We start from the raw sequence: 14,199 nt of genomic DNA on the forward strand, positions 1-14,199 counted from the left end.
TGTTAGAAGCCTTGAAGTATGATGAGTATGGCTGAGAAGTTATCGGAGACTTCAAAATGGTGGCTTTCCTGATGGGTCTCCGAGGGGGCTTTACCAAGTTTCTCTGTTATCCTTGCCTTTGGAGCAACAGGGACACTGCAGTGTGCTATAACAGGAAGCACTGCCCACAATGGACCAAGTTCTCTGTGGGGAGGCACAATGTCAAGTATGAGCCACTAATGGACCTCCAGAAGGTGTTGTTCCCACTATTGCACATAAAATTGGGTCTTATTAAACAATTTGTCATAGTTCTTGATAAGGAGTCTTCAAGTACCTTCAAGACTTCTTCCCTTAGCTGTCTGAAGCAAAGGTCAAAGCTGGTGTATTCGTTGGACCACAAATAAAGATGATCCTGGAATGCACAGAATTCCCCAAAAAAGAAAAAAAAAGCTTGTGGCAGCTTTGTCGCAGTAGTTCGGGGCTACTTGGGCAATTACAAGGCCGAAAATTATGTTTGTTTGTTTGTTTGTTTTGGAATTTCGCACAAAGCTACTCGAGGGCTATCTGTGCTAGCCGTCCCTAATTTAGCAGTGTAAGACTAGAGGGAAAGCAGCTAGTCATCACCACCCACCATCAACTCTTGGGCTACTCTTTTACCAACGAATAGTGGGATTGACTGTCACTTTATAACGCTATTACAATAGAACAGCTTGCCAATCAATGAAAGCAGTAAACCAAGAAAATAAGAAGAGCTCTAATTAATACATAATAACAATTATTATATTTAAATGTTTATATAGTTTGACGTTCATTCATAAACGTTAAGAACTTGAGCTTCACAGGACTTCGCTCCTTGGTACCTCTACTGAAGTTTTACCCATGGTCTTTGCTGGAGCTCCTGAGCAAACCATATGCAGTTTGTCTATTCTGCAGGGGATCACCTTTATTTTTTTCTCTCAACGTTGAAATATCTGTAAAACCATCTTCGACCCAGTTTTAGCCCTTTTCGCGTTATTTCCTTACAATCAATAATGCGGTAAAAACATGTTTTATAAATTTATTGTTATAAAATGCTAAAGCTTCAATTAAATACTGAGAACTATTAATTTGTTTCATTTATGCTCAAGATTGCTCAATGGTATGTCGGAAAGTTAATCACGCTAAAAATTGGGTTTCGATACCTACAATATGCACAGCACAGATAACCCATTGTGCAGTTACCTCTTTAAGTACAAGTAAGAAGTATTATTTGTATTATCCTTAACATTTGTAACGTTAACTTAAAAGTTAAAACATTTATTATATTTCCTTACACGTGATTATATTAACAATATATTATTAATTATACATAATTAATATATTATATATATTACGAGGGCGCTGACAGAATTTCGTAGCATTTTTTAAGGGAACCATACTAAGTTATAAATGATCGTGGTATTGGCTTACGATTTAGAATTCATTGAATAACTTATTTTGATTTAAGTTTTAATTAGACTTTCCACGAAATACGCTCTCTTTACGTGAAATTGAAGAGTACAACTCTTGACATTTATTTTTAAAAAACGTTTATGACGACTGTGCGAGTGTTGTTAAAAGTTTTTCCAGTTTTAGTTTTGGGTAAGAAATCTGTATTACGAATTCGAGGAAAAGGGGTCAAACCAGAAATTAGTCTCTAATTATTTATACCAAGTAATACTTGTGTAGACTAATTTTGATTTTAAATGTAGTGTTGCCAAGTTATGCCAAATGTTTATGATTTGATGCACTTTTATTTATGGGAGACTTTGTAATAATACAACACTATAAGTTGTTTGAATAATGAAACTATTAGTCTAAGATAACTCCTTCCTTGCCAAGATGTTATACTTGTGATCTCTGTTTGTACCTTTCTCATCATTAAGTATTGAAGAGAATAATGCATTGGTACCCTTAATAATTTAAACATCTTGATTGTTTCCTCTAACTTTCTTTTTTTCAAAATATAACATTTCAGTGGTCATGACCCGTTCTCACGTGATAACTTCTCCATCCTAGATATCATTGTATCAGGCCTCCTCAGAACAATATCCAATTTTTAAATGTCTTCTAATATTAGGAACTGAAGACTGAACACAGTGTTCTAAATATAGTCAAACCATTGACCCATATAATAAAATTGTAAACTTGTGTTAAGTTTTGTTTTGTTTTTTTAGATACAGCCTAAAATCCTATTTACCATAACAGGCACCAGAATTCTTCCATAACAATGTTAAGATTATTTCTATCAAAATTTTACTCATAAATGTGCATCTGTGATTTAGACAAGAAAGACTTTATATGATTAAGATATTTTTATGGTCTGGATTTGTCTTGGGAACTGATGTGACCTTTGCATTTAAGATAGTTTCTGTATTTTTCACATTTGAATGTAATATATGTCTGTCCATATAAAATGATAAAAACTCTATAACTTGAGAACTTTCTATAGGTTAATCTTTTGAAAATGCTCAGACAATACTTTTTTGTTATCATTTTATATTAAGACTTCTTGAAACCTACAAGAATTTTATGACATTGTGAATATGTAGATATTTGTTGCTAATTCACACAGTGGAATGGAACATTACCAAAAGACAACTGGCTTTTATATATATATTAGATTTTGATGGGAATAACCTTAATAATGTTATAGAATAAAAATATCTTGATGTTTTGGTTGATTAGGGTAAGCCTCCCAGACAGTGTGCTGTTGTTAATGCTATGACAAATATCATTTTAAATTGTACTAACTAAAATGTTTAACACAAGAATAAAAAGATTACACACTAGATGCAGCTTATTGTCTTCACTTTGGTTCACATTTGGATTGGTATCAGTTACAGTAATGTTTATTGACAAACAGTAGTAAACATGCTACCTAAAAGTTTTAAAGTTGAACTTTTATCTTTATTGATATTTGAAATAATTGACCTTAAGATAGTTAAGCTGGTTAAAAGGGATAAAATTAAAAGTGCTGATTGCAATAAACATTGTTTTTCCTATGTATTTTTATATGTTTGGTGAGTACTTAGTAGATCTTACAACAGCATCTGTGATGACAATAAGTGACATCCACTGTAATTGCATTGTATAGGTTACTGGTTAGGGCTCATTTGAAATATTGGTTTCAGTGTTCCTTGTCTTTAGAAGGACATTGCATTGTTGAAAAATGTTTAAAGAGGAGTTGCTGGAGTAACACCTGGGGTAGGAAGGTTAAGGTCAGGTTAAGACCTCTGTAATAGTTTTCTATTAAAATAACAAGAGTTGAAGATGTTCTGATTGAGGTGTTTAATATCATTACTAGACTTGATAGTGCTGATGAATTTCATTTTTCTACTCAATAGTAAGAATAGTAAGATTAGGGAACACACATTTGTTGACAGGATAGAAATCATTTTAAGGTAAGATAGTTTTATTTTTCTTCTGTTAGTTTACATTTCAGATTTGATGGATACAGTAAATTTAACAAGGTTTTAAGGGAGCGATAGACAGATGTAAAAGTTTTAAAGGGTGGGTTTTAGCTGTTCTTTTGTTGGTTTGTTTTTAACTTTAGTGGATGGATCAGTTTGATGAATGAATCTTCTCCTGATATGTTAGATGTTAAAGTTAAGCAGTAAAAAATTTAAATGGGACAAAAAGAAAAAAAACTTGAAGAAACAGTGTTATCCAGTATTTTGATGTGTTGAAAAGAGTACATAACTTTCTTAAATATGTTAAAGAGTAATTTTGATTTATGGATAATAAAGTTGTATATAACCTCACAGAAGATTGAGGAGGCCTCATTTGTTGTACTGGCAGCAGTTTCGATGTTACGAAGAATCTTAAGACAGGCTGCTTGAATTGTATCTGAATAATTTAAGCTAGATGGAGAGATTTAAAATATTACACTTTTTTTTTTTTTGTAATATGTATACAAATGAGAGGAGACTAGTAGTAGTCAGGCATTTTAAATGGTTAGTGTTACTGTCTGGTTGGTAGAATGAAAATGTTAAAAATAAGAAGTTGAATATTAGAGGTAATAGGTCAAGGTAATTTGATCAAGACAGGATCATTTTACAGTTAGTTAAAGTCTGGGATATACCTTGCCACATGTATGTTCATAGTTGAAATTCTTGAAAGTTTACTAAAGAAGCTACATATTTGTTTTAACTTGGATAAGGTTTTTCTTGCTTGTTTTTGTGTGTTAGGAACAGTCCTGATGGAATTCTGTTACTCTTCTTTGTTGTATTATAACTCAGAAAGAATTGAATGTTACTGGAAATCACTATGCACAATGATGTCTTAAAAGTGTAAATTTATATTAACTTCATTAGTATTAGTACTAATGTTAAAAGTTATGGAAATGCAGTACTTTCTGACCTGTGAGTATACTTGTTTGTGATCTAATATTAGTACATGACTGGAAGGTAAAGTTTTCAAGATATTTTGAAACTTGATCAAAATAATTAGAACATGTCAGTCTAGTGAATGAGCTGTGAGAACATCATAGTGGAGCCAGTTATTCATTTAAAGGGAATGATTTGGGAGAAATTTTATATCAACTTTCACGTGATATCTCAAGTTGCAAAGTACTTACATGTGTACACATTGAAATGTATCCACTTATACTTTTTATAGTTCAAAATACAATAAAATATAGAGTTAAAGGATAATAAGCCTTCTCTCGACTGTAGTTAAACAAGCTTGCTAGTAGAATATTTCTCTTTCATTTCAGGTTCTAAGAAATTCCTTCATACAATTAAAACAGTGGATAAAAAGAGGGGAATATCTAGTCTTGAGACATTTTATTCAATCACGGCTGCAATGAATCAAGGCCAACTTGAAAAAGGTGAAAAGCGAAGTATTGCTGAAGATGCTCTGACAGAGAATACAAAGAAACCCAAATTAGAAAATGAGGTTTGTGAAACATCTGAGAAAGTTTGAATTAATTTTAGTAAAATTCATAAAGTTTTTTCATGTAAGTTATGGAGAGAGATATTCTGTCATTGTTAAATTTATATAGAAGCTGTGGTCAGGTTGCCATTTCTAAAGTACTATAGATTATGGACAGAATATATTTGTCATTTTTAAATTAGTGGACAGAGTTTGTCATTGCTAGAGTCCTGTGGAGGCTGTGGGTTGAAACTGGCATTACTAATGTTTTATAGAGTTTGAAGAATTAGATAAAATAATCATGTTCACATTTCCATGATTTTGTTTTTATCTAATTTAGAAAATAAATAAATGATTGGTAAGTTTTAAAAGGAGAACATATATTTTTCTTGGAGTTCTAAATAATTCCGTGATTGTTTTTACATCTGCACTTCATGTAAGTATGTTTTATATTTTTTCCACATTTATTTATATATCTAGTACAATTTTGTAAGCACATTTTGTTCTTAAAGAACTTTCTTAAGGATATTACTGTGGATGAGCAACATGAATCAGAAGACGTTGCATCTGAGAGTCCCAAACAACGTTTCAAGAAGATGGCCCTATTGTTGTCCTACTCTGGAAAGGGGTATTTGGGAATGCAAAGGTGACTGTTCTTGTTACATACAGTAAAATATTTAACACTAAACATAAGATCCATCCTTACAATTAAAGTACTTTAACATCCTCAAATAAGAGTGAAATACAAGATTATTAGTGGAATTATAGCTGGGCAAGTTAGTCAGTTAACAAGTTAACAATTATTACATTGATTAATGTCAAGTAAGTTAATCAATTAATCTAATCTGGTGATTTTAGTCATTCCAACAATCAGTTAAGTTAAATTATAAATAGAATTAGTTTCCTCAAAAACGATCAACAATTACTGTTTTAGATTATTACTATTATTCCAACTATCCAAGTGATCAAAATATTGCTGTTAGGTTTGCTTGTTTTTAAAGCACAAAGCTACGCAACGCTCTATTTACATGCTTCCCAGTATTAGTTCTTACAGCTTTCTTTTTCGTAACTCCAGTTTGTTCGGCTTTGGTGATTTGAAAGTTTGACGTTTGATTCCCACGTGCTCAGCCTATCATTCTTATGATAAATTGTTACTAAAGCTACCTGTCACTGTCACCAACTTTAAACTGTTGACAATTGTGTAGCATCTGTGATCATTAAATTTGGTTTTTAAAAACCCTGGCTTAAGAAACTGTTCTAATGCAGTAGTCTTGATTAAAAGTTGTCTTTAATAAATTAGCAAATTCCAATAATCCTTTAACCTAACATAGGATTTTGCATTGTTTAAATGAAGAAACACATTATTTTGTACATTAAAAAAACATGACAAAATTAAAACTATTAAATAAAATTCTTCTAGTCCTAATTACCTCAGTAGTAATATCGGTAATAACCATTCAAAATGTTGCTGATTTTTGATCAACAGTAATGATATGTCTGTTTTTCCTTCTGAAATCCAGTGCACATCATGCAACGTATTTTGCAGTCCAAGGAATATTATTTAAGTTCTGGATTTTGTATGTGTGTCATGCATTTATGTGAATCAACCACGTAATGTAAGGTTTAGTTAACAAACCATCATGCATAGCTTTATTTATGTATTCATAGTTTTAAGTTAAATTACCTTATCTATGTAAGCATTCCTGTTTTGCCATATCAAGCCTCATATTCATCCATGTTGCTTCAGAAGCTGTTGAGTGAACTGAGAGTTTTGTCTTTAGACTTGACCAATGCTGATTTTATAACTTTATAATTATTGTGTGGCATTATTTATTAGTGAGACAATTTACATGACTTGTATGAAATGCATTAGTTATGTATACTTTTGTGGTTTGTTTTTAAACTTAACTCAATACATTTTTTTTTCCACATTCTGCTGTTGTTATTTTCATGATTTCCTAGTAACTGTCAGCATATCATATAACATTTCAGTTTTCACAAATTTGGTTTTTCCCTCCAACATTAGGGGTGCTCATATGAATGAAGTATTGTTGATTAAATAGCCTCAAACTTCTTTCTGTTGAATGTTTGGTGTCACTGTCTGCTAGATGAATTGGGATTTTTGGCCAAATGCTAGAAGTATCCATTTAAATTTAAGGACTTAAAGGATTTCTTGTGACTGAACTGTATAATAATCGTATCTGAGGTCTTTATTTGTTGATGACTTCGTGATGGCGAGAAACCCACAAGCAGTAAAGATGCATCTCAAGATGGCTGGTATGGGTATTAAAACTTTAATTAAAATAAAGTACAGAACAACGTTTCAACATTTTTAGGTCATCCTCAGGTGGAAATGTTCTCTACTTTATTTTAATAAAAGTTTTAATACCCATACCAACTGTCTTGAGATACAGAGAAATGAAGTGTAATGTTATACATCAGAATTGGTTGATAGTTATTTTTGATTTGATTATTATGGTAAAAAAAAGAAATACACTGAAGACTTAAACAATTGAAACAATGTATAATAGATGTTAACATTATTTTACAACATGGCAGTTGAAGTTCTTAAAATTGCTTTGTATACCTATAATTACTAACAATTAAAGTACACTGATATAAGTTGTGAGATAAGGCATGATGGCAACATTTCCTGTTTTGAATACATTTAACATTTCCAACATTATTAGTATTATTTTTAATATTAATGTCCAGTATTCCATTAAATAATTACTAAGTTGCAATTGCATGGTTAATATTTTCCTTTTTTTTATTCCTAATGTTTTATACCTTCATATAATAGTCATGCATAATACACATTTATGTAGAACAACAATTTGCATAGCAAATAGTCTGAATAGTAACATCTTTCTATAGAAAAGCATGTGTTTAGAAAGAGTGGTAACTCTACTGAGCTGACATGAACCCAGATTTTAGCCATTTCACTACTGAGTGCTGAGATACTTGCTTGTTTCAGATAAAAATCCTGAATGGTATGAGTCATTTATTGTTCAGTCCACCCTGAGGGAACTACATCTTAGCTGTTCAGTCCAGCCTGATGGAAGTACATCTCAAGAGAAATTTGAAGTAGTACAAGTCATTACTTACTTGGTCCACTCTCATTAAATACACAGTGGCTTTACTTATTTGCAGGAGGAATCTCCTTTTGTGAAATTAATTATTCAGTCCACTCTCCTCAGATACATATTCAAACATTTGATAGGAGAAACCCTGAGCAGAACAAATCATTAAATATACAAACAATTCTCATCAGATACACGCAGGTAACTTTACCCATGTCTTTGTGATGAACCATCTGAGCATTCTTTATATTATTAGTGAAGGATCAGGTGGGAAAAATGTATTTCAGGTATGAACGAATAATCCCCTCCGTGTGGATTCCTGTACATGGTGAGGGGACCTCCTAGGGAAGGTTCTGTTCTGTCTGGTTACCTTCTCTGGGATCTAAACATCCACCCACGTATTTGCCGTGCGTGGCGACCCGTGAAGGGGAGGAGAGGATCCTGGTGGTTGAGGGGTTAAACCCTAACACACCACTTTGGCCTTGAATTCCTGTAGACGGGCGGCCTTTGGATGACCCCCCTTGGGTCAATCGGCTGGTTCACTTGGACTAGAGTCAACCAAGTACCAGTGTTGGAAGTTCTCAATGGGTGTTGTGGACATTGTGCCTGATGCTGGTGTTTGGTTATAGTGCTCACAAAACCCTGGCATTGCTGCATTGTCCTTGAGTGACATTGTAGTGCATCCTCTCTTAGGGCTCAATGGTGGGTGAGGTCAGTGGGTACCAAAATTTTTCTTTTTTCCTATGGATCCTCCTTCAAAAAATTTAAATAAAATAGTGAAAAAACAGTCAATAGGTAAACGACCACATCTTGAAGACTGAGCAGCAATCTTCAACATCTGTAACACACATACCTCATTTTCTTATATTACACTCTCTTTCAGAAAAACCTTTAGAGCAAATGCCCCCCTTTTTTATTCAGAAGGGACTAGAGGGTCTTGCTGGCTCTCCAAAATCAGTAATGAACCTTTGATCTGGAGACACATCAGTTGAAACATCCACAACCCAACACAGTGAACTCCTCTTGAATTCAACGGCAGTTGGGGATATACCTATTGAGATTACCCCTCATGCTACCTTGAATTCATCATGAGGAGTTCTTGTTGAGAGGGATTTGAAGAACATTCCTGCATCAGAGATTCTTGCTGGTCTCTCCACTCAAGGAGTTTCTGCAAAGATGGAGTTACACTGCCAGCAGATACCCTCGTTTTGACATTTACATCATCACGTGCACCTGCCACCATCAAGGCAGGTTATCTAATTTGCAGGGTATGGCCACACATTCCAAACCCTCTCCGATGTTTCCAATGTCAGAGGTTCAGCCACTCCAAGACATCACGTCGTGGTTCCCTGACATGTGCTTATTGTGGTGGCAAGAACCATGATGCCTATGAACGTGACATGGACCCACATTGTGTCAACTGCAATGGTTCTCACCCTTCCTACTTTCGTTCTTGCCCAAAATAGTTGGAGGAAAAAGAGATGCAGCGTTTGAAAACGACTCATAACATTAGTTATCTTGAGGCTCGGAAATTGCTGCCTGCCACTCCATCTCAGACATATGCTGCTGCACTTCATTCCGCAACTACAGTGGGAGTGCAGACAGATCTCTCTGTGCCTCCAAGAGAATCGTTTTCCAAACAAATGAAAAGCCTTTTGACCTCCATGGTTAAAGAGGTTGATGAATCGACTTCCACACCCATCTCTGTTCCTCCCATACATTCCAACAAACCTCAAGTTCCACATCCTTCAGTTTCAAATACAGGCTTTTCTTCTGATACATCTTTTTCTCCCACCCCAAGAGGCAAAACAATCATTCATTCATGTCCTCAGTCACTGGAATCCCTTTCCAATAACAAAGACCTGCCAAATCGACCCAGGGCAGGATCCATGGAGGTTGATAGACCTCTTCCGACTAAGGACAGTAAGGAAAAAAGACGTGGTCGTAAACAGAAGGGTTCTCCAGCCACTTCGCCTACCCATCATTAAGAATGGCCACCTTGATACAATGGAACTGTCATGGTTTACATTCTAATCTGGATGATATCAAAACACTGATTGCTTCCTACCATCCTGTATGTCTTTCCTTACAAAAAACATTTCTAAAACCTGCTGATACAGTCACCATTCAGCAGTTTTCTCTGTACAGAAATGACAGCCTGTGTGATGGATGAGTACATGAAGGGGTGGCACTATTGGTTGATCAGCATGTGCCCACCCTGTCTTTGTCACTCAACACACCCTTGTAGGCTGTAGCCATTCGTGTTTCCTTGGGTCATACCATCACTGTTTGTTTTCTCTACCTGTCTCCTGGAGAGACACATGATCAAACAGACCTTGATGCTCTTGTTAAACGGTTGCCGTCTCCCTTTCTACTCCTGGGGGATTTTAACCCTCATACACACGGTGGGGGTAAAAAATGGGCCCACTTGTGTTTAAGTTGTTATAGAAATATCAAAGGTGTGACTTTTGGGCCTAACAATGTACCTAATTTAATCTATACTAATAACATACTATAATAATACGTTTAACATGTATTTTATGCAAATGGGGTATTACACCCCTTGTCTAATGTCGAAATTCACGTTTTCCACATTGGGGGTCATTTTTTACCCCCGTTTAAAAAACTCAATTACATGTCTGGTAAACAATCAAATAATATATTGATATGAAATTTTGTGTTCTAGAACATTCTAGAACACTCTATAAATGTTCTCGATCATTCTAGAATATTCTTATCTACGTTGCATAGAGAGCCCTCAATCGATGATGAATCAGGAAAACCTGAAATAATATCATACTATAACTCCACCAAAGGAGGAGTTGATACACTAGACCAAATAGTTAGATTCTTTTCCACAAAAAAGAAAGACCAGAAGGTGGCCAATGGCACTATTTTATAACATTCTTGATGCTGCCACATACAATGCTTACCTTCTCTATCGCCAGCGCCATCCAGAATTCGCATCAAAGTACCAAAAAAGAGCAAGACGTGAATTTCTGAAGTTGCTTACTGATGAATTACTGCCTGAAGAAGATACAAATGAAGTGATCCCTCCAAAAAGACAAAAAGTTGCTGAAGAGAACGTTAGGAAATGGTGTCAAATATGCGCACGTGATTCAAGGAAAAAAAACTTCTTCAAAGTGTATCAAATGTAGTAATATGGCTTGCAATGACCATAAAGTTACCCAGAGTATATGCATAAATTGTATAGAATAAATATTTTGTCCAAATTTATACTTTGCTTATATGAAAATAAATTTTTTGTTAATATTTTTGGTGGGGGTCAAAAATGACCCCCAGTGTGGGCAACGTAATTTTTTTGAGTGTGTGTACTAGGGTTAATGGACATCATCCCCCTCTGGGGAAGTGCTGTTATTGATGGGAGGGGTTGCTCTGTAGAGCGTATGCTCTCTGATCACAACCTTTCTCTTTTCAATACTGGTTCTTCCACTTATTTTCATGCACCTAGTCAGTCCTTTACCGCTATTGATCTCTCAGTTTGCTCCCCTTCATTATTCTCCCATTTTTCATGGAGGGTTGACAATAATCCACTAGGCAGTGATCATTTTCCTCTACTTTTGAGAGAGACTGGTCGTGGTTGATGCCACCCTACCCGCGTGCCCCGGTGGACGCTGGATCAGGCAAACTGGTCCACTTTCACTGCTCTTGCAGAACTTGATCCTGCCATCGTGAATCAGCCATCAATAGAAGACTCTGTGGCAGCGGTAACTGGCTGTATTATACAAGCAGCTGCTCAGTGTATTCCTAAAACCTCGACACGTTTTCCATGATATCCTCGTCCGTGGTGGAATCCTGCTTGCCACTTAGCACGGAAGGCTCAAAAACGGACCTGGGATACTTTTCATAGGTATCTTACACTTTCAAACTGCGTCGCTTTCCAACGGGCCCGTGCACATGTTAGGTGGGTAAGACGTCAAAGCCAGAAGGGATCTTGGATTAAGTTCACAACTAGCATATCCTTTACCACCAGTTCCAAGGTCATATGGGACAGGATTTGAAAGGTCAGTGGGCACTACAATTCTGTCCCCCTCTTGATCTTACTCTCTGATGGTCAGGAGGTGGCTGATGTCCGGAGCATCGCTGATACTCTGGGTGAAGGCTTTTGCTGGGTATCTAGCACTTCTGCTTGTTCCTCCATCTTCTTGACCATCAAGACTAGGGCAGAGCATTCACCTCTTTCCTTTCGAACTAACTGTCTCTTTGACTGTAATTGTCCCTTTACACTGGTGGACCTGAACATGGCCCTTCATCGGTCTGGCAGTACATCTGTTGGCCCTGATGATGTACACTATGACATGCTGCACCATCTATCTCCTGCTTCTCTTGATGTTCTTCTAATTGTCTTTAACAGGATCTGGCAGTAGAATGTTTTTCCTGATGCCTGGTGCCAGGCTATTATTTTACCTTTCTCTAAGCCAGGGAAAAATCCCAAGATTCCTTCAAACTACCATCCAGTTGCTTTGACGAGCTGTCTTTGTAAGACCTTAGAAAGGATAGTTAATGCTCGTCTTGTTTGGTTCCTCGAATCAAACAACCTCCTCTCGCCCACCCAATGTGGGTTCCGACGACAGCACTCAACCACAGATCACCTAATTTGACTTGAAACATCAATCAGAGAAGCCTTTTTCAAATGCCAACATCTTGTATCAATATTCTTTGACATTAAGAAGGCTTATGACACAACATGGAGGTATGGCATTTTGCGAAACCTCCATACATATGGGTTACGTGGCCATTTACCCATGTTTATTAAAAAATTTTTTACTGGACAGTAGTTTCCAAGTTTGTGTGGGTTCGACACTTTCCCGTTCTTTTGTACAGGAACTTGGAGTCCCTCAGGGCTGTGTTTTGAATGTTACACTTTTCAGTATAAAGATAAATGCCATCACTGAACAACTCCCTCTCACTGTTGCGAATGGGCTGTATGTCGACGACTTTCACATCTCGTGTCAGTCATTGAACATGAGATATATTGAGCTGCAACTACAAACTGCCCTCAATCGTGTACTGAAGTGGACTATGGCGACCGGCTTTAACTTTTCTCTCTCTAAAACCATTTGTATGCCCTTTTACTGCTAACGGGGTATTCACCCTGATCCTGAACTTCATATCGGTGAAGTTTCGCTGCCAGTGGTCCCTGAGACCAAGTTTTTGGGGCTTATCTTTGACCGTAAACTGACCTTTATACCACACTTAAAGCAGCTACGGGTCAAATGCACAAGAGCACTGAACATCCTCCATGTCCTTTCTACTGCCAGTTGGGGAGCAGATCGCTGTTTTGTGTTAAAGGTATATCATGCTCTTATTCGATTAAAAGTCGACTATGGATCAATGGTCTATGGCTCTGCCAGACCCTGGACCTTAAAGATGCTGGACCCCATTCATCACTAAGGACTTCGACTCTGCACTGGGGCTTTCCGCACCTCTCCAGTTCAAAGTTTATACGTTGAATCTCATGAACCTTCTCTGCACCTTTGCTGTTTGCAACTATCTTTACTGTATTCTTTGAAACTTCATTCCTTACTAAAGCATCCCACCTAGGGATGTGTTATCCTTCCTCAGTGGGCCATACTTTTTCAGAACAGATGATCTGCCATTGCTCCTTTTGGCCTTCGCATCCAGGTGCAATTGGATGAATTGGGTCTGTCCTTGGATAACATTGCAGAATCCACAGGTCAGCCCATCCCACCATGGCTTATTACAGCCCCCATATGTGACCTTTTTTTCAGTCATCTGAAAAAGGCAGATACTCCAGATTGGAAGTACCGTCTTTTATTTAATAAACATCTTTCAAACAATCATTCTGTTCCAATTTATACAGATGGTTCCAAATCAGGTAATTCAATGGGCTCTGCCATGGTTTGCTGCGGTTCGGTGGTTGTGCCCAGAATTCCCTCTACAGCTTCTATGTTCACTGCTGAACTGTACGCCATATCTCTTGCCCTGGATCAAATTGCAGCTGAGCAGTACTCCAACTGCACTATTTATACTGACTCGCATAGTTCTCTACTGGCCCTGGAATCACTACACGTTGACTCACACCCTGTTCTCGCTGATATTTAAAACCAACTGGCCCATTTCTCGTTAACTGCTACTTCTATCCAGTTTTTCTGGATACCAGGCCATGTTGGTATTTGCAGGAACGAGCTAGCAGACACGGCAGCTAAATCTATCTGCTCTGGCACTATCACCACTGTGCCTATTCCGTACATGGACTATG

The 14,199-nt window shown here is 36.6% G+C and overlaps 1 protein-coding gene across 6 annotated transcripts in view; it reads left to right on the forward strand.

Annotated features, from left to right (window-relative positions):
- Positions 1-1,360: 1,360 nt before the first annotated feature.
- Positions 1,361-14,199, forward strand: part of LOC143223733 (pseudouridylate synthase 1 homolog) — a 35,140-nt gene continuing 22,301 nt past the window's right edge. For 2 of the 6 annotated variants that reach the window (XM_076452087.1, XM_076452090.1), the window contains exons 1-3: positions 1,365-1,599; positions 4,715-4,896; positions 5,385-5,518. In XM_076452087.1, coding sequence (XP_076308202.1) covers positions 1,551-1,599; positions 4,715-4,896; positions 5,385-5,518 — 365 coding nt within the window. In that variant the 5' untranslated portion in view covers positions 1,365-1,550. Of the gene's footprint in view, positions 1,600-3,335; positions 3,402-4,714; positions 4,897-5,384; positions 5,519-14,199 lie in introns of those variants that run through there. The other 4 variants (XM_076452086.1, XM_076452088.1, XM_076452089.1 and 1 more) reach the window with 4 other exon arrangements.

This window comes from Tachypleus tridentatus, chromosome 8 (assembly GCF_004210375.1).
Source record: "Tachypleus tridentatus isolate NWPU-2018 chromosome 8, ASM421037v1, whole genome shotgun sequence".
Classification (NCBI taxonomy): domain Eukaryota; kingdom Metazoa; phylum Arthropoda; class Merostomata; order Xiphosura; family Limulidae; genus Tachypleus; species Tachypleus tridentatus.